Here is a 23,115-nt window from a genome sequence, read left to right on the forward strand (position 1 = left end):
CCCGCGTCAGGCTCTGCACTGACAGTCGGAAGCCTCCTTGGGATTCTCTCTTTCTTCCTCCCTCTTTGCCCCTCCCCTGGTCATGTTCTCTCTAAAAAATAAAGATTTAAAAAAATTCTTCCCCTTTTTTGGTTATATTTTTCCATAAATTTTAATTTTCTATGGTGTTGGTCCATTAAATTGATTTTGTTTTTATGAAGTTTAATAAGCATTTTTTAAATTTTATTTTTTAATGTTTATTCTTGAGAGAGGGAGAGACAGCGTTAATGGGGGGAGGGGGAGAGAGAGAGAGAGGAAGACACAGAATCTGAAGCAGGCTACAGGCTCTGAGCTGTCAGCACAGAGCCTGCCGTGGGACTTGAACTCACACACTGCAAGATCACGACCTGAGCTGAAGTTGGATGCTTAACCAACTGAGCCACCTGGCTGCCCCTGAAGTTTAATAAGCATTTTAGACTTTGATAACCCATCCGAGAGTTACCCTGTTACACTTAACACATCTTTATTTTTAGCTATAAAAGACACAGGGTTGCATATGTACTTCAGTTAGAAACTTTGGAAACAGATCTGAATAAATAATTATAGCACCTCTTTTAAAGGTTTAAATGAGAATATTAATCTACATGATTAGGTTAAAAATCTCTCTACAGAAATCATGCTGCTACTGTAAATGCTGTGGATTTCTTTGAAACAGGCACTTTTATTGGCCCATGATAAGGTTGCTGAGCAGGAAATGCAGCTAGAGCCCATTTCAGATGAGAGAATTTATGAAAGCATTGGCCAGTATGGAAGAGAAACTGTAAAAATAGTTCGTATCGAAAAGGCTCGAGATATTCCGCTGGTAAGTGTTCCACATCTCTGATCTGAGAGCCTTTCTACATAGAGATCTTCTATATGGCAGATAATTGAAGACCCCTTTACATTTCTGGTAGTTTTTCTTTTTTGAGGTTGACTTGCTGGAGTTCTTTTATGTTCTTGCTCTTGCTCATGTTCCTTATTCAGTTGAGAAAAATTTGTTCATGTTTTCTTACCTATGATTTGATGAAAATAATAGCTTGTAAAATAATTGTTGAGGAACAAAGAAGGGACAAATTATCTGCTTCATTTATTCTCCCAGCTTTTTAAAAAAACAATAATTAGAAATTCTGATATTTTCATTCCATTAAATCTCTTGAAATACAGTTACTTATATTTTCCACATATACTTAGAAATATGTATTCTTTAATGTTAATATTAATGTTTTAATTTTTTTGTTTTTTAATGTTGTCATGTAAAACTTTTTTTTCGATCTCTTTTCTAAATCTATCATTGTCTCAATTTTCTTTTGTTTTCAGAGAAACAATGTCTCAAATTACATCTTGAATAGTGTGGTACATAAGTTAGGGACTGTATCTTATGGGCAGTTATGTAATTAGATTTTTTCCCCCCACAGAAAAAGAAATTGGGAAAGTTACAAGAAAATTTTAAGTGTTTAGGAGAGGGGCACCTGGGCAGCTCAGTCATTTAAGCATCTGACTTCAGCTCAGGTCATGATCTCACAGTTCCTGGGTTTGAGCCCTGAGTAGGGCTCTGTGCTAACAGCTCAGAGCCTGGAGCCTGCTTCAAATTCTGGGTCTCCCTCTCTCTCTCTGCCTCCCTTGCTTGTCCTCTGTCTATCTCTTCCAAAACTAAACATTAAAAAAACATTTTTTTTTAAAGTTTAGGAGAAAAATGTTACGAACTCTGTCTGCTTTTAAGCTTTTAATCCATATTTCATATTTCCATTTTTTGAGCATATGTATTTCAGTTGTGCTTTCAGTTTATGTAATGAATGCTAATGTTTGATACATTTAAATGTGAATTGGTTGCAGCTATAATATATAATGTTTGAATAATCAAGCAGATTATTATTCATCCCTTAATCATATTTTGAATTTTTAAAAAGGACTTTATAGTTACAAGTCATGTTCACAAAGTACATCTAAATATAGTATAACCATGAATAGTATCCAGAATCTAGAGAACAAATTTGATTATAGGTCTTCACGTTGTTTTTAAGTGCATATTTCTGTTATTGTATACTTCAGAAGTCTGCTTGATTCTAATGAATACATAGTGTGTCTGAAACAAAATGTAAGGAAAATGATGAACTTTCAAAGCTAATTACCATGGTTACTCTAGTTGTGTAAGTTAGGTTGTTTTGGTTTTTTTTTCAAGATAACTGAAAGCTAGTATTGTTGAATAGAAACAAAATTTAATGAAGAAATGTTTAACAATAGAAAAAAAATTAATGAAGAAATGTTTAACAAAAAAGTGCATTTCTATTTCAAAATTACATACTGCCTTTTTTAGGGTGCTACAGTTCGTAATGAGATGGATTCTGTCATCATTAGTCGGATAGTAAAAGGAGGTGCTGCAGAGAAAAGTGGTTTATTACATGAAGGAGATGAAGTTCTGGAGATTAATGGCATTGAAATTCGAGGGAAAGATGTCAATGAGGTTTTTGACTTGTTGGTAAGTTAATACAGGAGAATAACTGTTAGGTGGACACCTGGGTGGCTCACCCAGCTCACCCAGTGTCCGACTTCGGCTTAGATCATGATCTCACGGTTTGTGAGCCCGAGCCCCATGTCGGGCTCTATGCTGACAGCTCAGAGCCTGGAGCCTGCTTCAGATTCTGTGTCTCCCTCTCTCTCTGCTCCTCCCCCTCTCATGCTCTCTGTCTCCTAAAAATAAATAAATGTTAAAAAATAAAAAGAACTGTTAGATTCTTAAAAGCTGTTTTCTTTGTAATTAGACTTCAAAATACAATATTTTAAAAATAATAAAAATTCTTAGACAATTTCTAACTGAATTTTCACATGATATAATTATTTCTGTAATACTTATTAGTAGAGTTTCATTTTGGGGTGGTTACCACTGATTTTTTTTTTTTTTAAGCTTTATTACTACTATGTATATTGCCTCTGAAATCACAATATAACTAATTCTTCAACATATATTTATTGAGTGCCTACCATGTGCTAGCCAGTAGGAAAATAGTGATAAAACAAAGTCCATACCCTTATCATTTTTAAGTTCTTTTTTTTTTTTTTAATTCTCTTCAACTGATTGCTGTTTCTTTAATGATATTAGGTAATAGTAATGGTATAGATGTACACTGCCCAACATAATAACCACTAGCTCCTGGTGCTAGTTATTTAGATTTAAGTAAAATTTTAAATTACATTCCTCATTCATATTTGCTGCATTTCAGGTGTTCAAGAGTAGTATATAGCTAATGGCTTCCGTATTAGAACGTTGTAGAAAGTTCTTTTGGACAGTGCTGGTATAATCAGGAAGCCATTTCATAGTCTGTCTTTGAGGGCAGTTTGATCACTTTGTATATATCCACAAACCAGACTTCTATTCTTATTTATTTAATATCAGTTGTTACAATAGAATCTGTCTTATCTACTGATGTTTGTTGAAGAATCTATAAAATGTCCTTATTTTCACCCAAACTCATTCATTGCTTTGGTAGAGCAGTGTCAGTGGTCATTGTTTTTAGGCCTTGTTTTATTGGCTCTTGTCTCTATGTTGAACACAGAGATAGCTCCTTGCTATCTCTGGACCAGAATTTGTGATTACTGTTCAGGTTGGAGGTATCTGAACAAGGCAGTCAGTGGTGTACTGGGAAATAATAGTTACCTGACAGTAAAACTCCATACAGTTAAAAAATAAAATGAATGACAGAGACCATGTATCTGGGAAGTGAGAATATGTGTATATTTGCATCATTTTTCTAATCCTGGTCACAATTACTATTTCAAGTTATACTTTATTAAAATTGATGTGTGCCAGAGTAGATAACCTAGAATTGTTATAGCACTGTGGTATCTTTCAATCCTTCACTGTGCAATCTTTCTAAGCTTACACCAAATGTAATACAAAAACCAAAGACTTATGAGCTAAGTGACTTTCTCTGGTGGACCAGAATTGCAGAATGTCCCATTCCTGAGTAGCTTATTATAATGGAGTTCATGAAAGGCCCAATTTGTGCTTCCTTATGAAACAGCATTCATCTTTACCAACTTTTTAGAAAGTGTTCTAGGGGATCCAGAATAGTCCAGTTTAGGGAATATTGCTTATAAGGTCATAGAATGATTTTTGTAAGTGACAGTTTTTAAATAACCTAATCTTTCTGTTGCAGTCTGATATGCATGGTACTCTGACATTTGTTCTGATTCCCAGTCAACAGATCAAGCCTCCTCCAGCCAAGGAAACAGTAGTAAGTGATTTTTTTATGTCCCATTATTTATTTTCTGGTGGCTACTGTTTACTTTTTTATTTAATTGACAAACTTTTTTTTTTTTAGAGTACTTTATGTTCACAGCAAAATTGAACACCAAGTACAAGAGTTCTCACATATCTCTTGCCCCAACACGCACATAATTATCTCCACTGTCAGCATCCTGTACCAGGTAGAACACTTGTTATGTTGATGAATCGATGGTTTCATTATTTCTCAAAGACCATAGTTAACATCAGGATTCACTTTTGGTGTTGTACATCCTATGGATTTGACAAGTGTATAGTTCATATGTATCCATCATTTTATCATACAGAATAGTTTGCCCTAAAAATTGTCTTGCTCTGCCTAATTGGCACTTCCTAACCCCAGTCCATGGCAACCACTGATCTCCATAGTTTTGCCTTTTCCATAATGTCATATATAGGAGGAATCAAACAGTAGGTAGCCACTTCAGATTGGCTGTTTTCATGAGTGATAAGCATTTAAGTCTCCTCCATGTCTTTTCTTAGCTTTTGGTAGCTCTTTTTATTTATTTATTTTTTTTAAGTGCCAAATAATGTTCCATTGTCTGGTTATACGGTAGCTTATCCACTTACCTACTGAAGGCTGTCTTGCTTGTTTCTAGGTTTTGGTGGTTATCAGTAAAGCTGCTATAAACATCCCTGTGCAGGTTTTTTGGGGGTTTTTTTTGGTTTTTGTGTTTTTTTTGGTTTTTGGTTTTTAATTTATTTATTGTTTAATTTATATCCAAGTTAGCATATGGTGCAACAATGATTTCAGGAGTAGATTCCTTAATGCCCCTTACCCATTTAAACATCCCCTCTCCCACAACCCCTCCAGCAACCCTCTGTTTGTTCTCTATATTTCAGTCTTTTATGTTTTGTCCTCTTCCCTGTTTTTATATTCTTTTTGCTTCCCTTCCCTTCCCTTATGTTCATCTGTTTGGTATCTTAAATTCCTCATATGAGTGAAGTCATATGATACTTGTCTTTCTCTGACTGATTTCACTTAGCATAATACCCTCTTGTTCCATCCATGTAGTCCTATGCAGGTTTTTTTGTGTGGATATGTTTTTGTCTCATTTGGTATACTAAGGAATTGAAAACTTATGTCCACACAAAAACTTGTACATATATGTTTACTTTTGAGTCTTAGAAATGTCTCTTTAATTATTTCTTAACACTCAAGTAAAAGGTAAATTCAGCAGTTCTTATTTAAATAAACATAAATATTAATATTTCAAAGTTAGTAAACTCTGAAAAGTAAAAAATAAAACATAGTTTTCTTGCAGAATTTTTATGACTTGCAACTTCTTTTTCTGTCATTATAGGTGGTTTATTTAACTTAAACATACTTAGTGTAGGAGGAAAAAGTGCTTTTTCAAAGTATGTACAGCTTTAATTTTAGAATATCTATTGCTCTTTATGTTAAACGTTTATTCAACTGCTATGGTAAAAGACAAACTTCATACAACCTAACAGTTCCACTCATAGATATATATCCAAAAGAATTGAAAACACATCCTCAAAAAAACTTGTATGTGAATGTTCATGGCAGCATTATTTTATTAACCACAAAGTAGAAACAGCCCAAATGTCTGCTACCTGATGAATGGAAAATGAAATATGATCCATTTTCAGAAAGGAATATTATTTGGCAGTAAAAAGGAATAAAGTACTGATACTTGCTATAACATGGGTGAACTTGAAAAAATTAGGCTAGATGAAAGAAGCCAGTCACAAAAGGCCATATATTGGTTCATTTATATGCAATGTCCAGAATAGGTAAATTTGTAGAGACAGGAGGTAGTAGATTCTTAGGTGTAGGAATGGAGAGTTAGGAGAGCATGGGAGTGATTCTTAATCAGTATGAGGTTTCCTTTGGAGGTGATAAAAAAATGTTACAAAATTGTTCATGGTTGTACAACTCTGAATTAATAAAAAGTATCCAATTGTGTACAGTAGTGACTTTTATAATGTATGAGTTATTTCTCAGTAAAGCTGTTCGGAAATTTACAGACTTCAAAATGCTGAGTTGATGTAGAAGGCTGATGTGTATTGCATCTGTTATTATTAACTTCTTCAAAAGCATAATGGTTTGAAAGAACACAGTTTCATTTTTTTGTCAATATTTCATCACAGTTATGGGGCACCTGGGTGGCTCGGTTGGGCGACTGACTTCGGCTCAGGTCATGATCTCACAGTTTGTGAGTTCGAGCCCCGCGTCAGGCTCTGTGCTGACAGCTCAGAGCCTGGAGCCTGTTTCAGATTCTGTGTGTTCCCTCTCTTTACCCCTCCCCTGCTCACGCTCTGTGTCTCTCTGTCTCTCGATAATAAATAAACATTAAATTTAAAAAAAAATTTCATCACAGTTATGCTTCATATTTTGGCTATCATTCCATGTTTTCCCTTCATTCCTTATGGAACATATTGAAGTTGATGTTGCATCTGCAAGCTTCCTTCTGTTTAAAGTGCTTTGTAGGAAGAAAAATGAGGAAATAGTTTGTCCCTGAATTCCATCAGCCTCATTCTCTATGCCTTTTTCCCTGTAAACAAGGCCTTAATTTCAAAAGTAGCTCTGCAATCTGAGTAGACTTCACAGAGGAGGGTTAGAATATGCATTTACTTATCTGGGCTTTAAAAAAAATAATAAAGGGACAGAGAGAAAGGAAAAGATGGAAGGTTTATCCATTTTAAAATACAGTATTTTGGGGGTGACTAGCTGGCTCAGTCCGTAGAGTATGTGGACCTTGATCTCAGGATTGTGAGTTTAAGTCCCACATTGATTCAGCATTTGATGGTAGAGATGCTTTTCATCGATGAGTTTCTTTATGTTTGTGATTCATTGATTTATATATTTGGGTGCTTCCATATTTGGCACATAAATGTTTACAATTGTTAGGTCTTCTTGGTGGATAGACCCCTTAATTATGATATACATGCCCTTCTTCATCTCTTGATACAGTCTATTTTTAAAGTGTAGGTTGTCTGATAGAAGTATGGCTATTCCGGCTTTCTTTTGTTTACCATTAGCGTGATAGATGGTTCTCCATCCCCTTACTTTCAATCTGTAGGTGTCTTTAGGTTAGAGATGCTTTTCAAAATGAAAAGATGATGTACGGTATTTTTTTTTCCTTCATTTCCTTCTTAAATTGTGAAGAACTCTCAAAATTGCCATATCTCTTGGAAAGTTTTTATCAAACCTAACTGGCTGAAAATGAATTACTGTTATTAAAGCTTGCACAAAGAAAACAGTGATAGGAAATTATAATTTTAGTTATTGGAGAATATGCAGAATAATTATCTGTGAGATTGCTGAATTTAAGAAATTAAAACAATTTATTGACCACTGTTATGGTACAAGTCAGGATCTATTAAGAGCAGCAAAAGGTATCTTTCTGATGTATGTTTTGTGATGTTTGAAGAAATGTGTGTTTAAGAGAAAATGGGAGTTATCTGCCAACCCCACTATATTTACTTGCTGAATTATGACGTCACAGACGGCAGGAGTCAGCTCTATCAGAAGTACTGCTTTATTTAGGTTTCTTTTGCATCACACATAGCAACCAGTGGCTGCTCTGTCAGTCACAGAGGGCAAGAGTCTTGGCACCTTTGTAGTTCACTTCTGGGTGATGGGCACATTTGTCCCAGGAAACAGCATCATTCATTCATTCATTTATTTTTTAATGTTTGTTTATTTTTGAGAAAGAGTGCAAGCTGGAGAGGGAAGCGAGAGGGAGACACAGAATTCAAAGCACACTCCAGGCTCTGAGCTGTCAGCACAGAGCCTGACACAGGGCTCAAACTCATGAACCATGAGATCGTGTCATGAGCCGAAGTCAGACACTTAACCGACCGAGCCACCCAGGTGCCCCAACATAACATCATTTAAATGGCAGTTTCCTTCTGTCTGCATTGACTTGAAAAAAAAAAGTTGGAGTTCTCAGACAAGTGTGCAAAACTCTAGATTATTCTACCATATAATTGAAATAATATGGAAGGAAGAAATAAAATATTTGAACATGAAGGCACTTTTTTCATGTAGTCCAGTGCTCTGATCTAACAGAAATAAATTGAAATGTGAGGGGTCACAATGCTTATTAGTGATGGAATATGTACTAGAAAATTCAGAGATTATTGATTATCCAATAAATATTAGCTATTATTGTGATTAGTTACTCAGTACCAGGTATGGTACTAATTGTTTTTTATAGGTTTTACCTCATTTAATGCCCACAGCATCCCTGTAAAAATACAGGTATTTTTATTTAACCCCTTCAACAGGCATTGAAACTAGAACTTAGGTCAAGTTAATTGCCCAAGCCCACTATTAATAAGTGACTAAGGACTAAATCTTATGCTTATTCCAGAAATTATGCTTTTAACAGTGTATAGTATAACAGGTAATGTCCCACAAAGCCACTAAATATTGCATTACTGTTTATTATCAATCTAAAGAAAATAATTAGAATACCATGATAGAAAAGTGTAACTATAGATGAATTAACATCTTAGTAGCTGGGACGCCTAGGTGGCTCAGTTGGTTAAGCATCCAACTCTTGATTTTGGCCCAGGTCATGATCTCATGGTTTGTGAGTTCGAGCCCTACGTCAGGCTCTGCAATGATAGCACGGAACGGAGCCTGCTTGGGATTCTCTCTCGCTTGCTCGCTCGCTGCTCTTCCCCTCTTCGTGTGTGCTCTCTCTCTTTCTGTCTCAAAAGTAAATAAACCTTAAAAAAAAAAAAAACTTTTTAGTAGCTATATAAATAATGATACTGGATTCTGAGTACAATAAAAGCATACTAAAGACATTAGTGTTTTAAACTGCCATAGGGTCTCTTTTGCCTACAGAAGACTTACAGCTTTAAGAAGACTGGGAGCATGACTGAAGTCTTCATTTGTGGGGATTGGGATGGGAGGATAGGAGAGAGATGTGGTTTAAGGGGAATTTTTAGGCTTAGGAAAGGAGAATGCTAAAAATCACAGGTCAGGGATACAAAACACAGAATTTGCCACTAGCCAAATGGTATTAATAATTGAAATCTATTCTTAGGGGTCCCCAGTTTTTTCCTTACAGTGAAAATCTTGTTTTTGTGTACTAGGCACTGTGCTAAGCAGTGAGTTGATAATAATTAACATGATATAAAATAGCTATAGCTTGTAGTAAATGATAAAATGGAAATAAGCAGCCTTGAACACTGAAGAATAAAAAGAAATAGGATTAAGTGGTCAGGAAAGTCCTCTGGGTGGAGGCAACATGAGGCTGAGACCTGCAAGAAGAGATGAAGCTAGGCCTATTAATTGCCAGAAGACCTTTCTATTTGGAAATCCTTGGAGGTGGAGGAAAGTGGGGGAGTGGAAAGGTGGGGAGAGGATTCAAAGAGATGAAGCTGGAGAGGTAGGTAGGACCAGGTCAAGTAGATCTCTGTGGCCACAGCAGGGAATTTGGATATTAAATCTAGTATCATGATCTGATTTGTGTTAAAAAAAAACATTTCTTGGGTGCCTGGGTGGCTCAGTCGGTTAAGTGTCCAACTTCGGCTCAGGTCATGATCTCACAGCTTGTGATTTTGAGCCCCATGTCAAGCTCTGTGCTGACAGCTCAGAGCCTGGAGCCTGCTTCAGATTCTGTCTCCCTCTCTCTTTCTGCCCCTCCCCTGCTCGTGCTCTGTCTCTGGCTCTCTCAAAAATAAACATTAAAACATATATTTAAATAAATAAATAAATAAGAATAAAAAATTAAAAAATAAAAAAACAATTTTTGGGGTGCCTGGGTGACTCTCGGTTAAGTGGCCTACATCAGCTCAGGTCATGATCTCATGGTTTGTGACTTTGAGGTCCATGTCAGGCTTTCTTCTGTCGGTGCAGAGCCCACTTCAGATCCTCTGTTCCGCTCTCTTTTTGCCCCTACCCCCACTCATGCTCACTCTCAAAAATAAATACACATAAAAAAAATCATCTGGCCGCTGTGTGGAAATTGGATTAGTAGAGCCAGTAAGGGAAGCAAGGAGACTTAGGAAACTGAAATCATTATAAAGTATGATGATGGCTTAAACTAGGATGATAGCAGTGGCAATAGAGAAAATAGATCAGGTTGTGTTCTAGAAGTAGAGATGGCAAGACCTTGTAAAGAATGCAGAGAGTAAAAGAGGAAGCAAGGATGCTTGAATAACCCACTGAGTGGATAGTGGTGCTGCTTACTAAAGGGAAGTCTGGAGGAAATAGATTTGGGGAGAAAAATGAAGAGGTCCATTTTCCAGGTTGAAGGGCATTCATGCGGACATACTGAGTACATAGAATTGAATGTATCAGTCTGTAATTCTAAGGAGAGATCTGGGCTACAGTTGTATTTACTGTGGGGAGAGCAGGTCAGGGGAGCAGTCTGTTTATATGTATTATGTGTTTGCAAGAAATTCTACAGTTTAAAAAAAAATGATTAAGGATGTTCAGTTTTTAAAGAGTTGTGAACTGCCTTTGTCAAATGTATTTACTTTTCTGTTAAGAAGTATAAAATGTATTCTCTAATTTTCATCTTAATTTTTTCTCTCCTTTGGAAGAGGATCTGGAATTTTATAATGCAGTAAGATTTTTATGAATACTGGGGCGCCTGGGTGACTCAATTGGTTAAGCGTCCGACTTCAGCTCAGGTCATGATCTCACGGCTTGTGAGTTAGAGCCCTACATCGGGCTCTGTGCTGACAGCTCAGAGCCCGGAGTCTTCTTTGGATTCTGTGTCTCCTTCTCTCTCTGCCTCTCCCCCGTTCATGCTCTGGCTCTTGCTCTCTCTGTCTCTCTCTCAAGAATAAACATTTTTTAAAAATTTAAGATTTTTATGAAATTTCAGTGTATATTAGATGGACATCCCTTTTCAAGTTAGGGCAATTGCTGTGTTAAGTTTGCTGTTATTCTAAGGTTCATATTTCTGTCTCCCTTCTACTGAACAACTTCTGGATGTCCCACAGATACCCAAAACTTCTCATATAAAATATGGAAGCAGACAAAGATAATCCTTGAGTGGGCATCGGGAGGAGGAATCTAGGATTGGAGGAGGAATTTGGAAACTGTTATAACACACTGGAAAGGCTTTTCTTGATGCTGCCCTTAATTTTACAGTGTGAGCAAGGGGTAGAGTTTAGGCCAAAGCTAAAGGAAGATAGATAGACTTTCATTCTTTTCCACAAATAATTTCAAAACTTCAAGATAAATCTATAATAAGAAATACAGAAATAAAAATTACAAAGAAAAATTATTTTGGAGCATGGACTCCCTTAGGAAAGATGTAAATAAATTGATGAATTGTTATCTCTTTACCATATCCCCATCATTAGGACTTCGAATGTGAATAGTTTACAGGTACTATGAAAAGGCCCAGAGAAAAATGTTGGGCTGGAAGGTAATTGTATATAAACACAAGATTTTGTTTTGTTTTGAAACCAAACAATATTTTGATCATGAGATACGTTGTACTGACATTGCAGCATTGTTAAACCCTGGAGTCTTCTAGAAGGGTCAGCATCTCTCCATTTTAAAAAGGCTTTGTTTTCCTTTGTATGGTAAAAAAAAAAATAGCCACTAAAGGAGCTGGAGAGGAAAAATGGATGGAGATACCTTCTAGCACTGATAAGAGTTGATTGGTAGAATATATGGATAGAAGTCACATAAAGTATGACAAGGCAATGCTCAGACTTTAACTCAACCAAATGGTCAAGCTCTGTTGTGAAAAAACTTTGCTTTTTTTTTTTTTTTGCTTTGCTCTTAATTTTAGGGTACATTGTATACAGCTCTAGATAAGCAAAGCATTTCCCCTCTGTACTCTTCCTCAGCCTACACAAAGAGAGGCCCCATTCCAAACCAGCTAAATCTGAATGGTCAAGGGGTGACCCCAAGGCAGGAGTAGAGTGAAAAGCATCTCTGGCTGATTTTGTTGGACTTTGGCAAAGGTCGTTGAACTAGATACAGCCTCCACAGTGGTCTAATTAGTTTCCCTTAGGGTAGTAGTTCCCTAAGATTTTAGGGTACATTTCTTTCTTTCTTCCTCTCTTTCTTTCATTCATTCATTCATTTATTTTTAAATGCTTATTTATTTATTTTTGAGAGAGACAGCACACAAGTGGGGGAAGGGCAGAGAAAGAGGGAGACAGAATCTGAAACAGGCTCCAGGCTCTGAGCTGTCAGCACAGAGCCCAACACAGGGCCCGAATCACAAACTATGAGATCATGACCTGAGCTGATGTTGGATGCTTAACCGAATGAGCCACCCAGGCACTAGGGTATGTTTTAAATGGCATGTGTGTAACAGTTATCCGAGGAACCTAGTTAAAATGCAGAGTCGAAGTCGGAGATGTGGCATAAGAATTTAGTATTTTGATAAACATTCTAGGCAAGTGATCTTAGCAGAACACTTTGAAAACATGCTCTGTATTGCTTTCAGAAAGCTATTTGATAAAATCGTCAGTCAGGTGACCAAATTAGTCTGATCTCCTAGATGTCTAAAATAAAAGCCTGATAACAAAAATCTCTCTACCTCCTTAAATAATCCCTGTGATTCCATAATTAGATTCCTAAGACTCTTTGGCTAAAAAGGCAACAATTTAAGCAGATTTTGGAAGATTGGTTGACAGGGACTTCTAGATTATCCTACATTTTATGCCAAGGTTATAAATTGTATGTATAATCTCTTTAATCCAAGTCTCAACTGTGTTTTGATTCTCTGCTACTTTTGTATAACTTTCTAAAATTTATTTTTGGTTTTACCTGGCAGAGTTTTCAAGGTGTTAAAACTCTGTTTTCACATTAACAGTAAGGCTCTTTAGGGCACTCTCTAGCTGGAATGCAGCAGAACACAGTCCAAATGAAAGAGGTCTCTTAACCATATTTAATCCAAGAGTGTGTACGTTGTGATTCCATTTGTATGAAGCAAAATACCGGGAAAACTAATCTATGCTTCTAGAAATCAGGATGATGTTTGCCCTTGGAGGACATAGAGTGGTTAGTGACTGAAAGGTACAGGAGTCAGGGCTTCTCACGTGCTGGTGATATTCTCGTTCTTGATTTGCATGCTGGTTATACAGGTATGTTTCATTTGTGGAATTCATTGAGCCATACATTTATGACTTTGTGTACTATTTGAACTTACGGAGTACATCCATGAAAAGATAACCCCAAAAAAAGCAGACTAGCTATGTAAGTTCTGCATTTTTAACTGGATCATTTGCTTTATTTCAGTATTGCCAGTTTTATATTGGGAGTTGGATTTTCTCATTTCCTATATATAGTAGTTAGTAAAATATTTTTCTGAAATTATAAAAATATTTAAGACACCCTCAAGCATAATTTCTGAAAGAGGCTGTTACTTTCATGAGGATTCTTGGTTATGCCTTATGGAGGGAGATGGATTAGATAGAGATATATTTTTATCACTTATAAAGTGTTTTATCAAATTTCATATATCCATCATCATTGAAAATACTCAATTTTGTGTTTTAGGAGCTGAAAAAAGATACTGTACTTTCATAAAACAATTCTTGAAGCAGACCAGTATTATTTTTATGATAGGTGGCCTCAATTATGGTGAGGATGTAAAAGGCAATAACAATTGGATAGAAAAGGACTCCGAATAATAAAATTCTTAAGCTGTCAATTAGTTGCTTGGCTCATTGAGCTGAAACCTGAAGTTTAACCTCTATGGGGCAGAAACACTCATTGCATATAAGTGCTGGATTTCATTAGATGAAAATGGACTTCTTACAGATTTTGGAAATGTCACATGTCACTTAACCAGGCTGGATGAAAATTATAATGGAAAGTTAAAGAGAATATTAATATTAATTCTTTTTACTTTATTAAAATTAAGACAACTTTGTTACATCTTATAGAGGTATATTGGAGGAAATAGTATAGGAATAACTTAGCTCTCAGTAAGATTCATGTGAATTCTTACCTTTAATGCTGCAAGTGTAACACATTTTTTTGATATGCAGAAAAATTGTTAGCAAAAATTATAACCATACAACTAGTTAAATTTCAAAGCCTACAAATAGAATACACAGGAATTTGTTATAAACTTGATTTAGGTTATTTTAGCAGTTTGGGGTGTGATTGTTTATGAACCTAAACAGATCCCTTTTAAAAGAAACACTGAGAGAAGTTTAAGGTACAGTCGCACTGACAGTGTATTCAAGAAGGGTAACAGCACCAGGGAAACTGACACTCTCCTGCATAGGTGACAGATGTGGTGAGGTTTAGTCCACATTTCTAGATAGTAGTGGTTTAGAAATTACATACCTTACTGCAGAGTCATTGTTTTCAAAGGTCAGGAATAGAGGGGGAAATGGTCTCAGTTACATTCCTTCTGCTTCTCTCAAGCCTTTGAGGCCCCTTAGCACTTCAGGCTCAGTTAGCAGCTAACAGTGCAGTCCTGTGCATGCTTTTATACAGTTTTTGTTTGTTGTTTGTACTCTAGTACATGTTTGTAATCAACAGAGTGATGAACTTAACTGAAGAAAACAAGCCTGAGAAAATACTGCAGTTACTTAACTAAACCTCCCTTCTTTCAACTCATAATTGCTTTGCACTAATAAAATTGTAACATTTTGATTATATTTATGCTGAATATTTTGTGTTGCCATTTCATCATTACCGTTGTTTTAATTTTTACCCTTTTTATCTTTTAGATCCATGTGAAAGCTCATTTTGACTATGACCCCTCAGATGACCCTTATGTTCCATGTCGAGAGTTAGGTCTATCTTTTCAAAAAGGCGATATACTTCATGTCATCAGTCAAGAAGATCCAAATTGGTGGCAAGCCTATAGAGAAGGGGACGAAGATAATCAACCTCTAGCTGGGCTTGTTCCAGGTAAAAAGACAATATAGTATAAAGTACATATTTAAAAGAACATTTTGGAAAGAGCCCAAATGTCCATCAATGGATGAATGGATAAAGAAGATGTGGTATGTGTGTGTGTACACACACACACACACACACACACACACACACACACACACAATGGAGTATTACTCAGCAATAAAAAAGAATGAAATCTTGCCATTTGCAACTATGTGGATGGAACTAGAGGGTATTATGCTAAGCGAAATTAGAGAAAGACCAATATCTTATGACTTCACTCATGTGAGGACTTTAAGACACAGAACAGATGAACAAAGGGAAGGGAAGCAAAAATAATATAAAAACAGGGAGGGGAACAAAACATAAGAGACTTAAATATGGAGAACAAACAGAGGGTTACTGGAAGGGTTGTGGGAGGGGGGAAGGGCTAAATGTGTAAGGGGCATTAAGGAATCTACTCCTGAAATTGTTGTACCATATGCTAACTAACTCGGATGTAAATTTTAAAAATTTTTTTAAAAATTAAAAAAAAAATCACTTTGGGGCATCTGGGTGGCTCAGTCAGTTAAGCATCTGGCTCTTGATTTTGGCTCAGTTCGTGATCTCACAGTTTGTGAGATCAAGCCCCATGTCAAGCTCTGCCACTGACAATGTGGAGCCTGCTTGGGATTCTCTCTCTCTCCCTCTCTGCCTCACCCCTGTTCACTCTTTCTAAAAACAAATAAACTTAAAAAAAAATATATTTGAAATATAAGGCTTCACAGAGAAGAACTCGCTTTTTCATGTCCTTTAAAAACGGATGTAGTTACTTTTTCATGCAGTTGAGTCTATATGTATAAAACCACAGAAGGCCACAAACCGTCTGCTTTAAAATCCAAAAGCTGAAAACAGATTTTGTCTATACTCAGTCATATTTCAAGGAATGAGGAATGGGCTTCTTATATTAACTTCAGGGGAAGATGCTACACCCTTGATTCTTCACAGTAACAGACATGAGATGTTCCTCTAGAAATCCTGCGGTATTGAGCAGCCATCATGTTCTACTTAGTGCTCGTGCCAAATATCAATTTGATATCTTCTCATCATGCCAGCCTTAGCCCATAAATATTTAGAACTAGAGTATATTGACTGATTGTATTGAGTTTCTAAAAGTATAGAGATGCACCAAGGAGATTTCAGTGATATCATTTGTAAGGTTTTTTTTTATAGGACAAATAAATGAACCCACCTTAGTTTGAGTTTGATGATGGTTTTGTTAGAAGACTTCTTAAGAAGTCATATTGTCTACCTTCCATTAATGTCTGCTGTCATAACAACAGTCTACATCCATATGTACTATAAAAATGTGCCATAGAAGTACATGACTGTAATGCTTTTAAACATTTTAATATGTAACTGATCAAAATTATTTTGCTCCTTATTTTTTCTAAATCTGTTAACATCAGATACTTATTTTTATTTCTTTTTTACTTTAAAATTTTAGTGCTCTAAAATTTTCCATCACCATATTTACTTGTTTTTACTAGGAATGCAGTCTGTATAGCTCCTGAAGATAACCTGGTTATCTTTAATGCTTCTTGAGTGTATCAGACTCAGTATTAATGGTTTTGCTTTTGTTCTTATGAAATACACTGAGTTCTGCAGATTATGCCAACATAGATGGAATTTGCTTATTGATTTCCAAGAATCCTTGGCTTGAAACAAAAAAAAAAAACTAGATATAAAAATTTAAAAAGTTGGACTCTAGTCCAAGTTTTTTAAGTAAAACCACTTTTATCTTTCAAAAAAAATACATTTGATTTTAAGGTAGATCTCTGAAAACAAGATGAAAATCAAAAACTTTGAAAGCCGCCTATATTAAAATCTTAATTCTAAGAGGAAAAACTTAGAATGAAATGTTTTTCATTTATTTGTATCATTGGTAGCTGAAAGGTGGAAGTAAAAAAATGATTAAAACATATATATGTACATATGTATATGTGAAGAAAAAGGGATTGAGAAGAATAAATGCAAGGGAATACATTGAGTAGTATCTTAAATTCAAATGGTGAATGTTCACATATTATTTTGTAAAGTGACCTCCTGGAATTAATTTCTTTAATTTGAGATAATTTTAACTGATCCAGAACCAAGATCCAACATAGTACTTTCCACATAGTAAATGCTTAATGAAAGCTTTGTAAAAATTGAACTATTAAATTTTCTAACACTGGTTTATTATTTATCTTCTATTATAAGATATTATATTCTAGTAAAACATGTCCTAGGATTGGTTGATAGGCTGAAACTTAATACTTTAAACATTTGGAGGCTTATAATTATAGCTGACATACTCTCATACGATGGCAGGAAGATTTAAAAGGGAATATATTCTGCCAACTAGACTGAGTTTCATGTCTTTGTACCCTCAGCACATAGCCTGGTGTCTTCCATATGTATCACAGATTCTTTACTACATGATCTAAAATTAAACTGATCTCATTATACATTATTAGTTATTGAGAAGAAAGAGCAGTCAGTTCCATTGAAGGGAGGAAAACATAAAAAAGAGGAAATAAAATGTTATGGTTTCATAGTACCATGAAAAGAGCACTGTCTTGGAGAGTAAGATAGGAATTTGAATCCTAATTCTGCTCCTTTTGAGTCTTCAGTAAATCACTTAATTTCATTGAGGTGTAGCTACCTCACCTGTAAATTCAGAAAATAATGCTTCATAAAAACATCAGTGTTATGCATAAAAATCTGTCAATTGGGGCCTGATAAGAAATCGTCACCAGAAACAAATGATATCTACTACTATTTTAGTTTACTTTATGGTGATCCTCCCCTCAGAAAAACCTTTTCCAAATGCTACTTGTTGGTTAAATTGAAAAATTAAAAAGACTCTGTTTTGGATAAAATTTTGTGTCAAGTAAGTACGATCTATTCTTTGGGAGTTAACCCAGTAATCTCTAGAACATATTTATATCTTATGATTGAATCCATCCAGTTATTTCTGTGTCTAATTTTTTGTTTTTTCATTTGTTTGTATATGAGAAAGGGAAATAAATAGTAACTGGTTTGATTACTAAGAACCACTGGAAAGTGTGTAGGGAGGTAAGGGCTGGAAGGTTCTTTGAAAAGCAAATAAATGTTGATCCTCTTCACAGAAACCTTGAACCAAAGAATCAAACAGTTATAATGTAGTATAAATATCAGTAATTATTACTGATAACAATAATGCTGAAAAGAGGCCAGTTAATACTTTTAGTCATAAAACATTACTGTGTGCTAGAATACAGAGAATACAACTTTTAAGTTTTGTTGAAAATTGCATGTTGAGGAAAAGAGTGAAAAGGAAAACTATTTGTCACAATCCATCTCTTAGACTGAGACGGAGGGGAATTCACAAGAACTTTTTAAAATACGTGTCTTACCGTTAAATAATGTACCCTCTAATTTACATTTGATCATAGTCCAACATTAGTGTTTGACATATTAGAAACATCTTATAATGTATTGTATTATTGTTGCCTGTTTGTTTCTTTTGTGGTTTATATGTTTATATTAAAAGAAGGTTACCATAACCAAAAAAAGGAATATAAGTGAAGAGTTACTTCTGGTGTTATCCCCTTGATTAAAAAAACAAAAACCCTTCTATTCTTTTGTCTTAAATTATACTAATTTAATTATACTAATTATTTTCTTTCTGCTACTAAGGGAAAAGCTTTCAGCAGCAAAGGGAAGCTATGAAGCAAACCATAGAGGAAGATAAGGAGCCAGAAAAATCAGGTTGGACACTTAATATTTGACATTAATGAGAGGTTTCTTGGGTCTCCATCTGAACTGTTTAAATCAGTTAGAACTGTCAAGAAAGATGTATTCATGGTAAGAGTGATATGAGCAGCAAAACTGATTATCTTAGGACTCTAAACGAAGGACAAGATTTAAGTATTAAAAAGTGTCTGTGATGTGAGACTAATGGAAAATTGTAACTGTTTCCCTGAAAAATAGTTCTGTGAACAATGTAATATGTGTTTATAAATTTCAATGGAAAACTATTTCAGTTCTTCAATTTGAAATACATAGCTTTGTTCAAGGAAACAAGTACCACATTTATAGTTGTTTCTGATTATTCAACAGGAAAACTATGGTGTGCAAAGAAGAATAAAAAGAAGAGGAAAAAGGTTTTATATAATGCAAATAAAAATGATGGTGAGTTCTCCTCTAAGATATAGCTGGATTTACATCTCAAAGAGGTCTATATCTAACACTTGAAAGAAATTAAACTGCTATTTTTAGGGAGTTATACTATTAGTCCTATTTTGCTTCTTAATGTAACATATGTGCTTAAGAAAGTCATTTAGCAGAAATTATTTTCTTTTGGAATCCTATGAGTAATGCAGTGTTTTGAGTTTAGAGAAAAACTGGCGTAAAAATTAAAGTACAATTTAGCATTATGTAGTGTTTGATAGATTCCTGTTCTTCCTACTTAAATTCTTTGCAAAATTAATACATGCCTCCAAATGAGTATTTTGTTTACAGTAACTCATGTCACCAAGACAACCCTTCCACAGAGCCTGCTACCTGTTGGCTGAGTCAGGCACAAAAGGAGAGTGTTTTTGTTTTGTTTTATTACTAAGATTTAAAAAAAAAATTTTAAGTGTAGCTTCTCTCCACATCAAAGGCTCTAGTAACACAGGGTTTGTGTTCACAAGTGACAGCAGTCTGCTGGACCTGAGTGATGGCTGTTGCCTATTAGGCACCAACTACCTTAGTTCGGCAGTTTCCACATCCAGTTTTTATAAACCCAACCTCATTTACTGCTTTTCATTACCTTCTTCATTCGTCCTTAACGTGCATTAGAATTTTCTCCCCCTGCTTTGCTTCATGTCAGAAACAAGCCAAATAATAAAGCAAAGGCACTCCTTAACTTCTTATACAATTTATAAGGCTTATTATTCTCTCAATATCTTGAGTTGTTTTTTTTTTAGGTAGCATCTTTTGAAACATACTAAATTGGTTCAGCTCTAATAGCTATTATAGAAAACCTGCATATCTGAAGCTTACAGATTTATAAACTAAGTCTTTATAAATAAAAATGCTGCCACAGTCTGATTGTACATGTTAGAAGGAAGAACTCAGATTTTTCAGAGTGTAAAGTATTTTGGGAAAGGCAGGAATTATATTTCTACAATAATAACTATCATTTATAATAACCATTCTATTCCAGGAGTAGTAACTATATACTTTAGATACTTTCATCCATTTAGGTCTCACAATAAATTCCTTGAGGTTACAGATTAACAAACTGAAGTTCAAATATTAAAAATCTGCTTTAGTTCTTAAAGCATATATAGTTGAGCTCGAATCTAGACAGTTTGGGTTCCTACTCTGCACTCTGTGCAAAGCACTGGCAAGACTAAAATGATTGCCTGACCCCGTGGAACTTACAGCCAAGTGTGACCATATATCTGATGCTCTTTCCCCGACAGGGAGTGAGAACAGGAGTGAGAAGATAGCAGGCTGCTAGTTCTCTGCCTTTGTTCTTACCACTTGACAGCTCTGATTTCATCTGGGTTATGGGCTTTAGGAATGTTACCCCACCTTTCACAATTTATACATCTTGAATCGTGACCTCAAGTTAGTATTCCAAGTTCGGATAGCACACATAATGACCTGATTTCAAGTTATATAATCACAGAAAAGTATCCCTACTTTCTCTGATAACATTAGTTGTAGCTACTATTTGTAAATGTTTGTCAGTGCCAGGTGTTGTGCTCAGCATATATATTGTCTGATCCTTAAACTAACCCTCTAAGTGAAGTATTATCTCCATTTTACAAAAATGGCAGATAATATTCTCATTAGTTTATCCCCTGGTGCCCACCCTCTGACAGAGTATTGGCTGCAAACTAGTTATTTTACATAAGAAGGAGTGTAGTTATATTGTATTAAAACATTCAAACTATGAAGCATAAGGAGCAGTAAACACTTCCAGAAGGATCAGTATATTGTCTGATTTATTTTCGTAGTATCCTGGGAAGTATATATTCACATTGGAAAATATTCATATAATCCTACCCAGTTACTACTATCTTCATCCAAAAAGCTAAGCATTTTTAATGATAATAAAGTGTCTTCTCTCCAATTTTTTGGAAAATTTGAGTACATTTTTATTACATGGCAATAATTCTATCTGAAGGGCTTAACTTTTTCTTTTTCAAAGATTATGACAATGAAGAGATCTTAACTTATGAGGAAATGTCACTTTATCATCAGCCAGCAAATAGGAAAAGACCTATCATTCTGATTGGTCCACAGAACTGTGGCCAGAATGAATTGCGTCAGAGGCTCATGAACAAGGAAAAAGACCGCTTTGCATCTGCGGTTCCTCGTAAGTTTGGATGCATTCTCATTTTCCTTTGCTTTTCAATTTTCTATCTTAGAACCTAACTGGAGGGAAATTTTTCATCCAGTTCATCAAAAATAGTTTTGCCCAGAAAAAAGGAACTTTGTTTTAATCAAATCTTTTGAGAATATGTAACTCAAGATAGTCATTATTGAGAAATTTCCATTTTTCCTGTGGTACTAATTATTTTCTAAATGAATTTCAATTTGGGTTTCTTACGATTCCCTATTCAATATGGAATCAGTTTCTGTTTTTTAAACTGATGCAGAAGATAGAAATGTAGACTGAATGTCTGAACACAGAAGTTCTCTTTAAAGATTTTATAGTACCTAGGGGCGCCTGGGTGGCTCAGTTGGTTAAGTGTCTGACTTCGGCTCAGGTCATGATCTTGCCCTACATCGGGCTCTATGCTGACAACTCAGAGCCTGGAGACTGCTTTGGATTCTGTGTCTCCTCTCTCCCCTTCCCCTACTCGTGCTCTGTCTCTCTCAAAAATGAATAAACGTTTAAAAAATGCTGTATCTTAAAATTAAATAGTATAAGTAAATAATAAATAGGTAAGTAAGTGAATAAATATTACACAGTGCCTAATCTTATGGAAATAAACTTTAGGAAAAAAATGGTAGTGTTTAAATGCAAGAAGCAATTTAAAGTGTAAGCATAAAATGTGTTACGGCAATTAAATGTAACTATTACTAAGATACTAAAACCACATTTTTGTTCATTTCTCAGTCAGTGTTAAACACATGGGCTCTTAACATTTCCTCAGTTCGTCATTTTACATTTCCTCTGTATTACAAAATTAAAATTTTTCCTGACTAGCAGAAATATCCCCCATCTTTACTCTGATCCATGCCCGTTATTTTTACCTGATTTTGTTTGCCTAGATACAACTCGGAGTAGGCGAGACCACGAAGTAGCTGGTAGAGATTACCACTTTGTTTCACGGCAAGCATTTGAGGCAGACATAGCAGCTGGAAAGTTCATTGAACATGGTGAATTTGAGAAGAATCTGTATGGAACCAGCATAGATTCTGTACGGCAAGTGATCAACTCTGGCAAAATATGTCTTTTAAGTCTTCGTACACAGGTAAATAAAGTTCTCATACTATTTTTTCCACTGGTCATCTGTTTTTTTAGTGGACAAAAGAACTTAGTCTCTACTATTTCAATTATAAACATTTGATTTAAGAAAAGTACAGGGGCGCACCTGGGTGGCTCAGTCGGATAAGTGCCCGACTTCGGCTCAGGTCATGATCTCATGGTTTGTGAGTTTGAGCCCCGCGTCGGGCTCTGTGCTGACAGCTCAGAGCCTGGAGCCTGCTTCGGATTCTGTCTCCTTCTCTCTCTGCCCCTCCCCCACTTGTGCTCTGTCTCTCTCTGTCTCAAAAATAAATGTAAAAAAACAAAAAAGAAAAGTATAAATGCGGGGCACCTCGTGGCTCAGTCAGTTAAGCGTCCAACTTCAGCTCAGGTCAGGTCATGATCTTGCGGTTGCAGTTCTTGGGTTCAAGCCCCAAATCGGGCTCTGGGCTGACAGCTTGGAGCTCAGAGCCTGGAGCCTGCTTCAGATTCTGTGTCTCCCTCTCTGCCCCTTCCCTG

General features: G+C 35.5%; 1 protein-coding gene and 1 long non-coding RNA gene across 7 annotated transcripts in view; one reads left to right on the forward strand and one right to left on the reverse strand.

The window, feature by feature from the left end:
• PALS1 (protein associated with LIN7 1, MAGUK family member) overlaps positions 1-23,115 on the forward strand; it is a 99,534-nt gene that overhangs the window by 58,603 nt on the left and 17,816 nt on the right. For all 6 annotated transcript variants that reach the window (XM_042989944.1, XM_042989939.1, XM_042989943.1 and 3 more), the window contains exons 5-12: positions 695-841; positions 2,333-2,494; positions 4,173-4,250; positions 14,948-15,131; positions 18,822-18,893; positions 19,245-19,316; positions 21,331-21,498; positions 22,401-22,603. In XM_042989944.1, coding sequence (XP_042845878.1) covers positions 695-841; positions 2,333-2,494; positions 4,173-4,250; positions 14,948-15,131; positions 18,822-18,893; positions 19,245-19,316; positions 21,331-21,498; positions 22,401-22,603 — 1,086 coding nt within the window. The remainder of the gene's footprint in view (positions 1-694; positions 842-2,332; positions 2,495-4,172; positions 4,251-14,947; positions 15,132-18,821; positions 18,894-19,244; positions 19,317-21,330; positions 21,499-22,400; positions 22,604-23,115) is intronic.
• LOC122239638 lies at positions 14,192-22,989 on the reverse strand. Its single transcript, XR_006218939.1, has 3 exons — positions 22,949-22,989; positions 22,383-22,487; positions 14,192-15,081 (listed from the first exon to the last, which is right to left on the reverse strand). It is a non-coding gene; the product is annotated as an uncharacterized LOC122239638 (long non-coding RNA).

The sequence above is a fragment of the Panthera tigris genome, chromosome B3 (assembly GCF_018350195.1).
Source record: "Panthera tigris isolate Pti1 chromosome B3, P.tigris_Pti1_mat1.1, whole genome shotgun sequence".
In the NCBI taxonomy this organism is placed as follows: Eukaryota; Metazoa; Chordata; class Mammalia; order Carnivora; family Felidae; genus Panthera; species Panthera tigris.